The 15,918-nt window shown below is 53.2% G+C and overlaps 1 protein-coding gene across 2 annotated transcripts in view; it reads right to left on the bottom strand.

Annotated features, from left to right (window-relative positions):
- Positions 1–3,436: 3,436 nt before the first annotated feature.
- The window catches only part of ABHD16A (abhydrolase domain containing 16A, phospholipase), a 14,526-nt gene continuing 2,044 nt past the window's right edge, over positions 3,437–15,918 (bottom strand). The window contains exons 3-20 of one of the 2 annotated variants that reach the window (XM_024738658.1): positions 15,765–15,769; positions 15,430–15,516; positions 12,331–12,416; positions 10,421–10,494; positions 10,118–10,240; positions 8,340–8,454; positions 8,127–8,228; positions 7,104–7,167; positions 6,629–6,678; positions 6,056–6,179; positions 5,480–5,584; positions 5,182–5,245; positions 4,696–4,752; positions 4,487–4,549; positions 4,269–4,345; positions 4,086–4,184; positions 3,941–3,987; positions 3,437–3,765 (exon numbers count right to left, since the gene is read on the bottom strand). In XM_024738658.1, the coding sequence (XP_024594426.1) occupies positions 3,682–3,765; positions 3,941–3,987; positions 4,086–4,184; positions 4,269–4,345; positions 4,487–4,549; positions 4,696–4,752; positions 5,182–5,245; positions 5,480–5,584; positions 6,056–6,179; positions 6,629–6,678; positions 7,104–7,167; positions 8,127–8,228; positions 8,340–8,454; positions 10,118–10,240; positions 10,421–10,494; positions 12,331–12,416; positions 15,430–15,516; positions 15,765–15,769 (1,426 nt within the window). In that variant the 3' untranslated portion in view covers positions 3,437–3,681. Of the gene's footprint in view, positions 3,766–3,940; positions 3,988–4,085; positions 4,185–4,268; positions 4,346–4,486; positions 4,550–4,695; positions 4,753–5,181; positions 5,246–5,479; positions 5,585–6,055; positions 6,180–6,628; positions 6,679–7,103; positions 7,168–8,126; positions 8,229–8,339; positions 8,455–10,117; positions 10,241–10,420; positions 10,495–12,330; positions 12,417–15,429; positions 15,517–15,764; positions 15,832–15,918 lie in introns of both variants that reach the window. The other variant, XM_024738657.1, reaches the window with a different exon arrangement.

The raw sequence follows: 15,918 nt of genomic DNA, 5'->3' as shown, positions 1-15,918 counted from the left end.
ACGTGTCAGAAATCCAAAAGCAAGGACAACCTGAGTCGCTAATGACCGTACTCAGCCCAGTGCCCCCTGTGGGTTCCGGGAAGTCAGAGCCTTTCCCTACGCCCGACTTCTCCGGCCCCGCCTCAGCTCAGCTGCAGGTCGGTGGATCTGATCTCCGGCGCCCACAGGCTCCGGCGCTGTGCGCTCGCTCTCCGCGCCTGGCTGCACCTCAGAGATTTTGGGAAGACGCGAAGGCGGCCCCCAGCCCAAGCTCAGCTCTTGGCCGGGCGGCTGGGGAGGGCGCGCCCGGCGTCGGGACCCAGGCATCCGGCCCTGTCAGACGCCCGAGGGTTCCCTGCTGTGGTCCCAACACTATCCAAGAATCATCCGGTCTCGGGGTGCTGATGCGGAAGATGGGAAGAAACTGACGGAGACACGCCAAGAAAGGCGGACGCGAAAGAAGAAATACGAGAGGAAAACACACACCACTGCGCGCACCCCAAGAGCCTTGGGATGATAAAGAGAATTATTTTAGAGAAAAGTCAAGAGTAATGGAGAACTGGGGAGGAGCACCTGGGACCGATATAAATGTTGGTTGAATGAGGGACAAAGTGATAGACGAAAACAATTAGACAGCGAGGGCCGCTTTTGAAGCAAAGTGGGCAAAGGAGAAGCAGAAGGGAATTTCACAGCGCTCTTTGACTCCCTCTCTCGAATATAAGCGCAACGAAAAGTCCAAGGGCGTTATGGGTGGCTGAGGCTGGCCCCCCTTAAGGGGTCGCCCTGAGAGGTCCGGGAGGACTTGCGGTGGAGCTACGGCAATCCGGGGCCCAGGGCGTAGCAAGTGCTAACAGGCGAGTAGTTATTTCGGAGCTGGGCTGGGCCTTCTTCAGAGAGGGCGTGGCCTTAAGGTCATTAATCCCGCCCTTGTTTCGTTTCGCTCCGCCCCTGTCCACGAGGCAGGGCGCGGCTTCTGTGCCCGCAGAGCCGCCAGAGTTCGTTGTCATGGTGACGGGCTCCTTGGAGGCTTTCCTGGGGTGAAGAGGCGGGGCTTTGCAACAGTCGTCATGGTGAAAACAACGGCTGGAGAAATCCACGCTGAGGGCCCCTCCCCCCGGACAAGGGATACCTGAGGGTAAGCAGCCAAATTACCAAACAAAGCAGGTCGGGCCTTAGGACAGAACGCTGCAGTTAGAGGAAGAATCGGGGTGAACGAGGGGCGGAGCTATGGATGATTGGGCCGGGCGAAAGCCAGGTCCTGTTAGGGGAGTGGCCGCGACAGAGCGGTCTGGAGAGGAACTACGGAGGGGATCTTTAATCAGAATAGAAATGAATGAAAAAGTGAATGACTGGGCTCCTGAGGGAGCTGGGAAGGGTTGGTGATTGGATGGATGGATGGATGGATAGGGACCTGGCTATCCCCGACGCCTGGGTCCCCCACTCTCTGGAGCCTGTCACCCTCAGGGCCCTCATTCACTTGTGACAGTGCGAGAAACACATGCCCCTCCCGGGGACATGGAGCAAACCCTCAACCCAGACACTCAGTTCAGAGCCGAGTCCAGCACCTCACACTGGGAGCAGCGCAGGGTGGCGCCTGGGCCAATGAGACATGGTAAGATAGGGGGTGGCCCAGCCCGGGGCCCACATCTTCTTCCCAGGTTTCCTGTCCAGTTGCTAGCTCTCCTTTTTCCCAGCCTCCATCCCCTCTCCCAGTTTGCCTAGCAACTCTGGGATGCCTGGGTGTCCAGGCCTCACCTGGTGCCCACTACAGCAAGAGTCAGAGCCTCAGCAGATGTGTTGTCTGCATCTCAGCTGGTCTTCTCCCGAGACTGCTAGAACCCTGATAAACAGGGTGAGGAGTGGATATGGGGAGCTGGTCCCACCCCGGGGGCGGGGGTGTGAGCCTTATCAGATGGGGAGCAATCTGAGGGGGTAGACTGAGACTCCTTGGTGGCGTGGTGCAGAATTCAAATTTTGAGCCTCACTTCTCCCCACCCACTTCAGGTATCCACGCGCCCCTCATGGCATCCACTGTTCTCTATAGTATGTGCAGGAAGAAGGGGGAGGGAGACGTGGTTGTAGAGGCAGGTCAACAGAGTCCCTGATGGCCATGGCCAGGAAGAGGGAGTCCTTTGTGTCTAGGGTGTGAGATGTGGGGCACCCCGTGTTTGCATTTAAGGAGGTTCCCTTAGCTGAACAAAGACTTGGTCTCCAGGGGGCTAACTATCCTGATGGCTCTGGAAGGCAAGGTTCAGAATCATGCAGCTGGTCCCACAGCTTCAGGCTCCATACTTCCCACCCTGTTTGCTCCCTAGGGCAGAACAGAGGAGAGGGGTGCCAGTATCAGCTCTCCGGTATTTGCTAAAGGTGGAACATTCTGGAGCTGTGGCCACCTCTTCTCTTCTAACCCCAAATAGGAGGCATCATGTCAACTGACAAGTCTCAGATCACTCCTTTCAGTGGAGACTCAGTATATCTCCCTTTAAGGAGCTGCTGAGCTGGTTAGGGCAGACAGCCTCTGCCCCAGGGATTGCAGGGGAGCTTTGTGCTTTGAGGTTGGAGGAGACACTGAAATTAACCAGAGGCTGTATCCAGAACCTCAGAATATGGTCCACCTTAAGTATCTTGTTCAAAATGGTGGACCCAGGGTGGTAAACCTAGGGGTATTTCATCTGGAAAAGAGGTTTCCAAGGGAAGAAGGTGGCCAGGGTACAAACTGGTGGGTGGGAAAGGGACTCATTCTGTTCTGTGAGGTCCAAGGATTGGAAATAGAATGGAAGTTATAGGGAACCAATTTCCTCAAGTTCAAACTAAGAATATTCTAACAGCTGTCCAGAAAGGCAAAGTATGGCTCTGGGAAGACCCAAGTCCTTGGTACCTGCTCCTTGGTCCCTGGCAGGCCCTGTGTTTGTTGAATTGCAAAGAGGGTGTGAAGAGAGAGACTTGACATGGTGAGGAGGGTGTGCAGGGTTTGCTGCATAAGACACGGGGAGCAGGCCGTTCCACACTCCCCACGGAAAGAGCAAGAGCTAAGCAAGGAAAACTGGAAGGACTGATGGTGAGACCATGCAGGCTGGACCTGGAAATCTGTAGAATTGCTGAGTAGGTGAAAATCAGGAGCTAGAAAGTACTTTGTAAACAACAAAGCCCATGAGTTGTGAGCAACAGGAGGCAACCTTGGTCTACTGGGCTGGTTGTATGCAGGAAGGCCTAGGCAGGCACCAGGGAGGCTGCACAGTGGTGACAGTACTAGGCATGGCAGGGAAGGGTGAGGATTGGGGACCCATTGCACAAGGGTAGCTCGTGCTATTGCCTAAGGCGACAGCAGAGATGGGGAGGGTTAAACTGGCTGTCTGGAGTTGGGGTTTCTCAAAGCCCAGCCCTTTGGAGCTTCGACTCTCCCCACTCCCAACCCTGGCTTCCTGGACACCTGGGAAGTCACAAAATTAGCCAGCCAGTAGAAAAAATATTTTTATTAATTATTAGGAATAATCCATTCATTTAATGCATGGATAGTGTGTTGGGGAAGGTTAGGTACTGCCGGATGGATGAAACGTGCAAGAGGAACAGTGAGAAGGGGGATGGTCCCCCCACTTGCCACAAACTATAAACAGCAAAATAAACACAGAGGATAACAAGTAATAGGGTCCTTCCTCGTGTCTCCTCCCATCCGTTCTTCCAGAATGAGTCCCAGTGTGGTCCCTAGAGGTGCCAGGGCATCTGGAAGTTCTGGGCCGGGAGTGGGGTACAGTGTGTGGCTTCGAAGTTGTGTAGATGCTTCTGAGCCTGAGGGGAGAGGGCAGGACAGGTGGGGTGCAGAACACAGACACCCTCCGAACCCACTACCCACTCTACAAAAGCTGCTTCTTCCAATGCTTACAGGGTACCCCTGTCCCCAAGCCCCACACGTGCCCCCTGGCCATTCAGGCACCCTCTTCCTGCTTCCCACCCCTTAGCTCACCAGAAACAAAGCCAGCTGCCGCCTTCCTTCTGGACTCATGTCCTCCCCTGCAGAGAGGAGGTGCTCAAACACGGGCCACGCATCTGGATATTCACCCCCTTCCTGGGCTCTTCCCAACCCCTCCTCCTGCCCCAGGACTCCTTACCCACGCTCCAGGGGAATTCAGGCCCGTGTTCTGCCTGGTAGGAGTGGAGGACGGACAGGCACCAGTCCTCCTCCACCTCCCATCGGCTGTAAATCGAGGCTGGTCATGGAGAGAGAGGAGTGCCCATCAGCAACCTGGTTTTGCCAGGCCCCCAACCAAAGCCCTCATCAGATCCCCTTTCACCTTCCTCCAGCTGTGACGAGGCCTCCAGCCACTGCCTCACCGCTTGAAGACCCTCCTCTGCCATCACACGGGGATACCTATGGAGGGAGTGCCGGGACAAGAGGTCAGGACCCAGTTCTCTTCACTCGTCATCCCCAAACTTTCTCCCCCGTCTCCCCGCGCTGGTGTCAGTACACACACATATGTGCGTATGTGCGTACACACACCCTGGCTCTCACCGATGCTGCAGGAGCTTCAGCAGGAGGTCATTGCCTCGGTTAGACATGATGTCCTCAGGAACCCTGGGGGTGAGAAGAATGTACACTGGAGGGGCTGGAGGTTGGGGAGGAAGGCTCTGGATACCTGGTTTTCTGGTGGGCAGAGGGAGGAGGGGCAACTCCCTGGCTGTCTCTGGGATCCAGGAGGGCAGAAGTTCCCAGGCACTCACGTGGTAGTGATGATCTCATCCTTGGTTCTGCGGATCAGCAGCACAGGGCCCTGGTACCTTCAGAGGACAGCACAGTGGGGAGGGAGAGCTCAGAGGGGGAGATAGGTGACAACTGGCCACCTGACCCCTGCACTGGCTGCATTCTTACCCCTGCTACAGCAGGGCCCCCTGGGCTAGCCCTTCACCCAGGGGTGAGAGTCAGAATACTTAAGAATGGGCATGGCTCAAAGTCAGGCCTTGCTGGGAGGTCCCTGCTGGGCCAGGCATGAACCGACTGGTTGCCAGATCATGAGAAGGTCCAGGGTCCCAGGGAAGCTGGGAGGGGTTGGGCCTGCTGTGGTGGTGGCAGGGCCACTCAGGAAATGTGGGGCAGTGGCTTGTACTTGTACTTTGGTACTAATTTCAGCATTTGAACACCCAGTAGCATCTCTACAGGGGGTGAGGTGGGGGAAGGGTGATATACGCTAGACATTGGCCTGCCCTCACCTGCACAGCTGCTCTGCGTTGTTTAGATTGAGATGCTGCCTCACAGTCCTGGTCACCAGGCCCCCTAAAGTGAGAGAAATGTGGAAGGACAGCAGAGACAAAGCCCCTGCTCAACACCAAGGTCCCCACTGTTCATGGAGATAGAAAACTGAGGTCCCCAGACAGGGGAGTCCTCCTGCTTCTCAACAATGGGGTGACCTACTCCCCACCCACAGAAAGGGGAACCATCTCCAGTTAGAACATCTCCCAGTTCCAGCCCACCTCTTTCCTGAAGGGCAAGCCTGGGAGCTGTACTCACTCCAGCTGTCTGGCATGACCTTCAAGGCCAAGGGCACCAGGTCATCAAAGGAGGCATCCAGGATCACGGCACTAATGTCTGGGTAGGACATGGCTGCCCACGTAGCTGGTACCAGGACAGGGAAAAAGGGTGAGGACCAAGGGCAGGCCCACCACCCCTACCCTTGTCCCACGGGTCCTATAGGCTGACCCCATCCTGCCTACTAAGTGAGCCCGAGGTCTCTCCTTAACCCCTCACTTCACTCAGCCAGGGCTCTGCCTGGAGAGGACGGAGAGAACAATGAAATGCACTGAAGACAATGCCAGAGGAGACATTTACTCCCTGATGTCACCACCCCAGGACCCCAGTCCACTTCTTTTAATAATCGGGCACAAGGGTGGAAGGAAATGCGAAGTGTAGGCGAAAAAGGAGAGTTTCTTCCGGACGCACTCAGAGATCCCACCCCCGTCCCCCCTCTCCTCCTTGAAGCCTCCACCCCACTCCTGGGCCACCAGTGCATTTCCCCACCTCTCCTGGGGGGACACAGAGATGGTTTGAATGTGCCTACAGTAGGGGGGGTAGGAGGGAGGCTGGTACCAGTGAAACCGCCGATGGACCAGGCATAGATGATGATGTCCTGGGGCTGGAAGCCCAGGCGGTGGATGGCAAACTGGACCACCACATCCATGGCGTTGGCCTCGTTCTGTGGGAACGGCACGCCCTGCAGGAAGAAGGGCAAAGGCAGGAACGGGTCAGCACAAAAGGCCACTTGCCCATCGCCCCCCGACCTCCCAGCAGGGACCCTTCCTGCAGCTACGCTGCAACAGACAGCGAAGATGGAGCTGCAGCCCTGAACAGACAATTCAGAGCGCTGCTCTAATGGAAGAATAAACGCCTGTCAGTGGCATTAAAAAAAAAAAAAGAATAGGGCAGTGGGAGGGGCTGTCCTCTCTAGAAACCAGTCGTTTACAACAAGATCCACTGCCTCCCCTCCTGCCAAGCCCCCAGTGTGAGAGGAAGAGGCTTGCAGCTCCCTGCCCTTGGTGCCAAGGTCACAGGTGAGTGGGAGGCCCTACAGAAACATATAACCCCTTTCCCTAATGCCAGTGGCTGACCAGAGGGAGACAGACCATAACTCAGAAAAAGAAGGGATTTCCGAGAAGGTCTCACCGTGCTTCCAGCAAAGCCAGGATGATTCCAGCCCAGGACTGAATATCCAGCTGTAACACAGGGGGAAGAAGGGCTGGGACCTCATGGCCCACACCCCCCACCACTGTCTGCCCCCAGCTCTGGGGGAAGGAGCAGAAGGACACTGGAGTTCTAAACACCCAACTCAGAGGTAAAAAACTCCAAGCCTTCCCAGAATGGGAAGATAACAAAAAGGTTCTGAGGCAGCAGAAGGGAGAGAGATGGGATTGTTGGGTCCGGGGAACAGAACAAAGAGCATAATAAGGTTAGGGACACAGCCCTAGGGGAAGGATACAAGGTTAGCAAAGCAAGTGGGGAGTAGACTTTTCCCCAAAGGCAGGGGTCTCAAACCTCACCCAGAGAAAGTGGTTAGGCCCTGGGAGGTCATATCCATGTGGGAAGGTGGGGACATTCCATTCCAAGGGGCAGAGATAAGAGGGCTGAGCCACGGGCCTACCTTCCAGAGGTGTGGAGACGCAGCCCACTTCATAGAAGCCCGCGTTCCCCTCACAGCAGATCACCTATAGGGGAAGCAGGAAGGAGCCAAGTTGGGACCAAAAATCCCACTAGCGGCAGGGAGGGCAGCCTGTGGGAGCTTTGTAGGAAAGAGGAAAGGGCACGTTTCCTGTTCTCTCCCAGGAGAACAGAAACTTCTTATTTCACAAGTCCGTAAAGTGAGAGGCAAAGTGGATGCAAATGCTTAGCAAACTGGGCCCTCAGAGGAAGAGGAATGATCCAACTTGAAATGCTCAAACCCCCAGCACAGTGTCCATTCTTCCTTGGAAGACTACCAGGTGGCCATCTCTCAGGAATGGGATTATGGATTTTTTTTTTCCTTTCTAGTTTTGGGGTCCATTTTGTCTGTGACTGTTTCTTTCATGTGGTATGCCAATCACTTTCCCTCTCCCTCTCGGGCTCCAGAATTATGGTCAGATAAACTCTATTGGTGCCCCAAGCCAAAGCTCAGGGATGGTGGGGCTTGGGTAGACCCTCAGAGCATCTGGGCAGCGATGGGACTAGAACCCAGCACCCAGCGCTGCTGGCTTAGTGCTCTTTCCAGGGCTGCTTCATGGGTGCAGGAGATTTTAGAGCCAGGCTGTCTAGGCTCAAATCCCAGCTCTCCCACTCACTAACTGTGTGATCTGGAAAAGCTATTCTGTGCCTCTGTTTCATCATCTGTAAAATGGGCTAATATAAATGGTACCTATCTTACAGGGCTGTTGTGAGGCTCAAACATATGCCCTGCCTGTGGTAAGTGCCAAGTGGTGACTATTACGATGATGACTTTTTGGTCCTTGCGTGTCAACTCCTTCATCTATTTCCCTATCACAGGGATTTCCTACATCAAGAGGTCTTTAGGGTGGAGCTGGGAGATGGGATTATCCCCACTGTGCTTCCTTAGGGCTGCTGTAGAACTGAGATCTCTAGAACCTCCACTGCCCTCCCCACACTCTACCTTTGGCTCCCTGTGCCCTCTCACCAGCTTCTGTCCCTGGGGCTCAGCTCTCCCTCGCCGGTCCACAAACATGGTGTCAATCTCATTGCCGTCGCAGGCCTGCAGCTTTGCCCGGCGCCCGTTACACTGAGTGGGAGAGATGCAATGGCCAAGTTGGAGGGGCAGGAGGCCACATTCCTGGGTGGGGGAAGAAGGGCTGTTGGGTGGGGGAGCGGGTCACGGGCAGGGGAGCCTTACCTCTTCCACCAGCCGGGCCTGCCCCTGCAGCAGCACAGGCATGAGGGCCTTCTGGAGCAGGTACACAGAGCCCGGATACAGCATCCGGCGCCCCAGGGTGTGTGCCACCAGATAGCTGTGGGGAACACGGGGTTAATGAACCCCCAACACAGTGGAGCCCAGGGACCATCCCAGCCCAAGCACTCAGAGACTCTGGGGCCGGCTTCACCTTTGACCTTCACAGCTTCGTTTGCCTCTTTCAGGACCTAACGAAACAATATATGCACCAATTTTTCAAACTTTTGTTTGTTTGTCAGGGCACGAACCCGTGTTCCCTGCATTGGCAGGCGGACTCTCAACCACTGTGCCACCAGGGAAGCCCTACTGCAGCTTTTTAAAAATACTTTATATTGTGGCCTAGTACACATATATGCACATATTAACATTGAAAGTTTTATGAGATAATACTTTCTGTATACTGATATAAGTAAAAGCAAACTAATTAACAATTATGATTCTGTTAATGTATTTATTTAGGTTCATTGCGATATGCCCGGTATCTGCCATGTAGTAGTAGGTGCCAAGAGCCTTGCAGAGAGTACTCTGGGGCTTAATAAATATCTCTTGCACAAATATACTAATCTAGACACAAAAGATGCAGTAGGGGGCTTCCCTGGTGGCACAGTGGTTAAGAATCCACCTGCCAATGCAGGGGACACGGGTTCGAGCCCTGGTCTGGGAAGATCCCACATGCTGTGGAGCAACTAAGCCCGTGCGCCATAACTACTGAGCCTGCACTCTAGAGCACGCGAGCCACAACTACTGAAGCCCATGTGCCTAGAGCCCGTGCTCCGCAACAAGAGAAGCCACCGCAATGAGCAGCCCGCGCGCCACAACAAAGAGTAGCCCCCGTTCTCCGCAACTAGAGAAAGCCCGCGTGCAGCAACGAAGACCCAACGCAGCCAAAAATCAATAAATAAATCGAAAAAAGAGATGTGATAGGTGCTGTTCCTGAAAAAGATGGTTAACCACTTCCAGTTAATCCCGAAGTAGGGTTTGTCCCCAGAACAACATTGTACAACCCCGTCCAGCATCCCCCCTCAAAACCTCAAACTTGGCTCGCCCCTCTGATCAATCAGCACACAGTCAACAACTGACCACTAAGTCCATCCACTTCCTTGGTATCCTCCAACCTGCCTCCTAGCCCCCAGCAACAGAAAACTCCCACGCTGGCCGCGCCGCTGTGGTCACTGTTGTCGCTTCAGACATCACCAGCACCCACAACCACGATTTCCTTAGGTTCTACCTCATGCTCTCAGGCACCCAGGCAAGGTGGAAGCCCTTCCGAATATGTTAAATCTCACCAACTCTATGAGGCAGGTTGTTCATGGATGCAGAAGTTGGAGCTGCCTCAAAGTGGAAAAACCAAGGAGCAGCGGGACCAGGATAGGGCCGCAGCCGCCACCAGACTGTGCTGCAGCTAAGGCTGTGTGTCCCCGCCCCACCCATAACCTCACCCTTCCCTCTCAGCCTCACGGAAAGAGATGTTGTGTCAGACAGAACTGTGTTAATATCCCAGCTCTTCATGCACCACCTGTGAGACTATGGCTCTCTCTGACCCTCTTTTTTTCACACACAGATGTGGATAAAAACTAAATACTTTGCTACAAATAATACAATGTACATGGCACTAAGCCCAATAAATGACAGTCACCTAACAGTGGAGCGCCCTGTCCTGGAGCCTCTGCACCCTATGTTCCCTCCACCCCAGCTGGCCTCTCTTCCCTGCTGCTTCGCACCTGGTGATCTGACAAGGCAGCTTCTTGACTCGGTTGAGGAAGGTGTCTGCAGTCCCCCGGTGCAGGGGCTCTGGGCGGAGCAGGGCCACACCCCAGCGGGAAGGCCCCCCCCGGGACTCCTTCCTGAGGAATGGAAAGATGCAGGGTAGGATGGGGTCAGGAGCAGCAAGCTGCACGTCTGAGGCCCGTAGGATGGTGGGGTGCAGGAATGAGGAGATGGGGCTGGATGGCAGGCCCTAGACCCCAAGAAGGGGTGGAGGTGGGGGACAGAGCAGGCATGGAGCGAAAGAACCGGGGCCTCACCGGCTGCTGGGCTCTTCCCAGTGGAAGTCGACTGGCCAGCTCCCGAAGTCGAAGTTGTACTTGGCGAGCTGCCTCTGTGGTGGGCGGAGAGAGATGGGGGAGGGGATGGAAAGGGGAGTCGTGGGGATGCCCGCCTACCCACCCTCAACACTCCCACCATCCAGGGGACCGGCCCCCACCCATCATGGGGAGACAAGCAGAGGTCAACACCCTCCGGTCTGCAGATGGAAAGTTCTGCCGGGGGCCAGAAAAGTCAGGCTAGAGAGGATGCCCTATCAGGTATCAACTCTGGCCTGTTTGCCCTCATCCAGAAGAGGAACCTAACACTCTTCGCTTTTCTAAAATCTAAGACTGACTCACCCCCAGAAGGGGGCGCTGGAGGTGCTGGAGCTTCTGAGGGAGGAGGTGGGGAGCCTGTTGGCTGGTCACGCTCCCTTCCCCACCTAGGTTCTTTACACGATTCTATCTTGAAGGATCAAAATGTCTGGTGAGAGGGAAGGAGGGAAGTCACACCCACGGTAGCCCCTTTGCACCTGGCCCACCACTTGAATCAAGGCCTCTCTGACTGTTCCATCCTCACGGGCACCTCCCTTCCCTCGACTCCTGCAGCCACGGGCTGCTGATGCCACCCAGACCATCTGTGCCTTCGGTTACCCCACTGAGTCAGTCCACATGCTTTTTTTTTTTTTTTTTTGCGGTACACGAGCCCCTCACTGTTGTGGCCTCTCCTGTTGCGGAGCACAGGCTCCGGACGCGCAGGCTCAGCGGCCATGGCTCACGGGCCCAGCCGCTCCGCGGCATGTGGGATCTTCCCGGACCGGGGCACGGACCCGCAACCCCTGCATCGGCAGGCGGACTCTCAACCACCGCGCCACCACGGAAGCCCAGTCCACGTGCTTTTTGAGGGCAGTGAGAGCTGTGTCTTCCACTCTGCTGTATTTCTTCCCCCGCCCCCAGAGCTCCCAGCACTTTGAGAATAGTTTATTTTCCGTCACAGACAATGTTTTTTTGACATTTACAAAAATAACTGGACTAAGAAAGAGCAATAGAAAAATTCTACAAAAATGTAAATGGAAAAACAAAACAAAATGAAGGGAAGCAAATTTTAGGCAAGCTCTGTTCGGACCTGGACCCAAACACAGGCTTAGTCACTTCCTTGCTCTGTGACTCTGCTTGGGTCTTGTAACCTCGTTTTGCCTCTGTTTCCTCAGACATATAAATAAGGGTAATAATGCCACCTCGTGCCATTGCTGTGAGGATTAGAAAGGGTGTATGCAAAATGCATCAGACAGCGGCATGATGGAACATCTTTACACGGTTCCATAAGTGGTGGTGTGGAGCAAACAGCAATACGATGATGGTGGTCAGAGCTGTTTGACCCCAGAAACCCCTGTGTAACAGGAAAGAGCTTTATAGGGCCCCAAAGCCCCTTCTCAAAGATAATCACACTCCAGCACTGGCTGGGCTGGCACAACGCCAAGGACACTCTGCCCTCGCTTTTCTCCCTCCTGGCACCACACTGTGCTCTTGGGCACAAGGGTGGACATACCTGCCTGTCTTGTCTCATCCCTGAACAAAACTAGCACAGTGTTCAATGCACACGGCAAAAATAAACAAACATTTACAGAATGAGCTGTTGTGATAGAGAGGAAACCTCCTTCTAAGAAACACTGTGAATGTTTCCACATCTAGGCAATTCTTGCAGATGGAGGGTGGAGGATTATTCTAGCGGAATATTCCACCAGAAGTGGTAGGGAGGAAAAATTCCTCAGGCGGACAGTTCCCTTGTGGAGGGGAGAAGGGATCCAGCAATGTGCAAGCAAACGCCCAGTGTGGCGGGTGGCAAAATACATCTCCCTGCTCAGGCAGAAGCTGGGCCGGTGCTCTGCGGAGGCAGTTGAGGGTCTCACCTTGTTTTCTGCAGACCGGTTCCTGTGTGTTGCCTCCAAGATGGTGATGAACTGCCGGTACTGGGGGTTGGTCCAGCGGCCGATGCCTGGTGGAGAGAGGATAGGAAACTGTGTTAGGAAAATTGGGAAGCAAGACGAGTAAGTTTCAGGAAGAGAATCTGAGATGGGCAAGAAGTGAGAGGAAAAGGAACAGAGGGCCCCGGATCTGGGGAAATAGGAGACCTGAGCCGACACCCCTCCTCCATATCCAGTGGCCGGCAAGGGCATTCTTCCCCTCCCTAACTTCTCCAGTTTGTTTCTTCCTAGACTATAGACCTTCCACCCTCCAGAATGTTCATTCTTCCCAGTCTTAAAACACTGTCACGTGCCCTCAGGCTTCACTCTTGCTAACACTGGGTTTCTCTCCTTTTCCCTCCTCCCTTCTCCAATGCTACCTTTCCATCTCTTTTCTGCATATTCTAACTCCCTGCATCTGGCTTCACAGCTCTTGCTCTTGCCCCATAATTACTTCCTCACTCACTGCATCCGAGTCCCCTTCCTGTCCTCTTTCTCTCTCTCTCTCTCTCTCTTTTTTTTAAGTAAATTTATTTGTTTATTTTTTGCTGAGTTGGGTCTTCCTTGCTGCGCGTGGGCTTTCTCTAGCTGCGGCGAGCGGGGCCTACTCTTCATTGTGGTGCGCGGGCTTCTCATTGTGGTGGCTTCTCTTGCTGCGGAGCACGGGCTCTAGGCGGGCAGGCTTCAGCAGTTGTGGCAAGCGGGCTCAGTAGCTGTGGCGCACGGGCTTAGTTGCTCTGCGGCATGTGGGATCTTCCCGGACCAGGGCTCAAACCCATGTCCCCTGCCTTGGCAGGCGGATTCTTAACCACTGCGCCACCAGGGAAGTCACCCCATTCTCTTTTAACTGTGCCACTCAGCACTCTTCCCGTCCGTCAAGATCCCTTTCTCCTGTTTCCTGGGTCCATCTTTGCCTCCTTCCAATTCCTGGGCTGCTCCTCCCCTGCCTCCCTTCTCCTCTCTCTGAATCGAAAGTCATTCTCAACACTGAGCTCTTTTCTCTCTTTGCTTGGCCCCTCAGCGATCGCATCTGCTCTCCCTTCACTGCTGAGGAATCTCAAGCCCTGACTTCTCTGCTCCCACTGACCCGACAGGTGTCATGCGCCAGGCACTGTTCCGACATGGGAGTGACAGCAGGAATCGAGACACACAGGTCCCAGCCCTCAAAGAGCTGGCATTTTGGTTGGGGATGGGGTGGGGCTGGAGAAAGACAATAAATAAGTAAACAAGAAAATTTCAGAGGGATAAGGGCTATAAAGAAAATAAAACCAGAATGAACTAGAACGCTATGTATCATCAAGGGTAGCGCCCCCAAACAATACTGAGAATGAAACAAGCTGCACAGTGATTTGGATAGAGTGATGTCATTTGTGCTAAAAATGTAAAATGCACCCCCCCCAAAATGCTCTGTTTTGTCTATACTTATCATATTGCACAGATTCTAAGATTCATATTTTTTTTTCACATTTGAAAACTGAAATCGGTATGCATTTACAACTCATAGCAGCTCTGATGTGATGGAATGAGGTCTATATTTTGTAAAAATATAAAAATATGGACTAGGGAAAAAAAAACACACCAGATGACAATGGTTATTTCTGGGGAAAGAGAAACATGGGGCTGAGGAAGATTCCAGTGGCAACGCCAACCCTGTAATGCTTTAGTATTTTATTGACAAAAGGTATTTGAAGCAGTAGCACAAAACATAAGCATTTTAGTTCTTTCTGATATTTTGTTTTACGGACTTTTCTGTATTTAATTTCTCCCCCAAATTAAAAATAAATAAAATGTAAAATTAAGACAAAACTGAGGAGTGGGAGTGACTTTCAGATAGGGTGGTCAGGGAGGGCCTCTCGGAGCAGGGAGCCCAGCGCCATGGGCAGAAGGTCCTCACCCCGGAATGGACCCAACGGCAGCCGTCCAGCTCCTGACCCCACCACTCCCTTCTTAGGCATCCCCCTCACCTGGTTTTCATCAAGTGCACCCGCCAGAGGGCACTGATTTGGTTTGTCTCTTCATTTTTTAAATTGTGAGATAATAACATATGTACATAAAACATACATTCAGTTTAAAGAATACAAACATTCATGTGCCGATCACCCAGGTCAAGAAAGAGCACACAAAAAAAAGAAAGAGCACAAAGCCACCTCCCACCAGGAGTCCTCCCCAGCCTGTTCCCTCCCCCTCCCAGGTTATCACTCTCCTGACTTTCAAGATAACCAAGACTTGTGTTTTTCTTTAGTGTTTTGCCACTTATATATGCATCCCTTTTGAACTTTATGTAAATGGAAACATACTGCATAAATTATTTGGTGTTCAGCTTCTTTCATTCAACATTATATCTGTGGGGGACTTCCCTGGTGGCGCAGTAGTTAAGAATCCACCTGCCAATGCAGGGGACACAGGTTCAAGCCCTGGTCCGGGAAGATCCCACATGCCGCGGAGCAACTAAGCCTGTGCGCCACAACTACTGAGCCTGCATGCCACTGCAACTACTGAAGCCCGCACGCCTAGAGCCCATGCTCCGCAACAAGAGAAGCCAGCACAATGAGAAGCCCGCGCGCCGCAATGAAGAGTAGCCCCGGCTCTCTGCAACTAGAGAAAGCCCGCGCGCAACAATGACGATCCAACGCAGCCAAAGAAAACCCAAAAACATTATATCTGTGAGATTCATCTGTGTAGCTGGGTGTAACTCTGGCTTGTTCATCTGCCTTGCTCTCTGGTGTTCTGTTGTAGGACTATAACCTCTAATGTATTTATCCATCCTGCTATTAGGGGCCATGGAGTCCACTTAAGGATTAACACAAACATACACATGGATATATGTGGAACTGTTGTAGGGTATATGCATCTTTTCTAGATAATAGCAAACCTTTCTGCTAATTATCTGTTCATATTTACAACTCAACCCCTTTAAGGAAAAGATCATTCTCGGCCATTAATTACTTCCCTTCAGGGCCCAGCACCGAACTATATTTGCAAAGGTACTTAATGAATATTTACTCAGTGATGGATAGATCCAAACCGGTCTCCCTCTCCACCTACCTCGGAGGCAGGCCACTCCTGCCAGCAGTAGAAGCAGTGTCCCAGCATAGTGAGAAAATGGCACCACTTTGGACAAACTCAAGTAACCTGGTGGGGGAGAGGGATTATATGAGAAGCTTTCCCCACTGCCCCTCAGCTCCTCTTCGCAGTTCAGCCCCAACCTCCCCCCCACACCCTCTTTTGGGGACAGCCACACCCTCAGAGGAAGAAGATACCTGATGGAAGAGGGAAGCCAAGCCATCCTCATCACAGGTCCCCTTTCCTCATTAGGGGACTGGCTCAGCTGCCAATGACCTGCCCGTTTCCTGTCCCACCACCTTTGAAACCACACTGACCTTTCCTGTATAAGTAGAAGAAGGCGAAGGGAGAGGAGTAGTAAGAGATGGACCAGAAGACTGAAGCCTGTAGCAGAGAGACAGGGACAAGCAATCAATACATACACACACACACACACACACACACACACACACACACACACACACACACACA

Source organism: Neophocaena asiaeorientalis, unplaced genomic scaffold (genome assembly GCF_003031525.2).
Source record: "Neophocaena asiaeorientalis asiaeorientalis breed wild unplaced genomic scaffold, Neophocaena_asiaeorientalis_V1.1 scaffold282, whole genome shotgun sequence".
NCBI lineage: Eukaryota > Metazoa > Chordata > Mammalia > Artiodactyla > Phocoenidae > Neophocaena > Neophocaena asiaeorientalis.
Note: the sequence above shows the minus strand (reverse complement) of the source record. Positions and strands in the feature narration are given on the sequence as shown.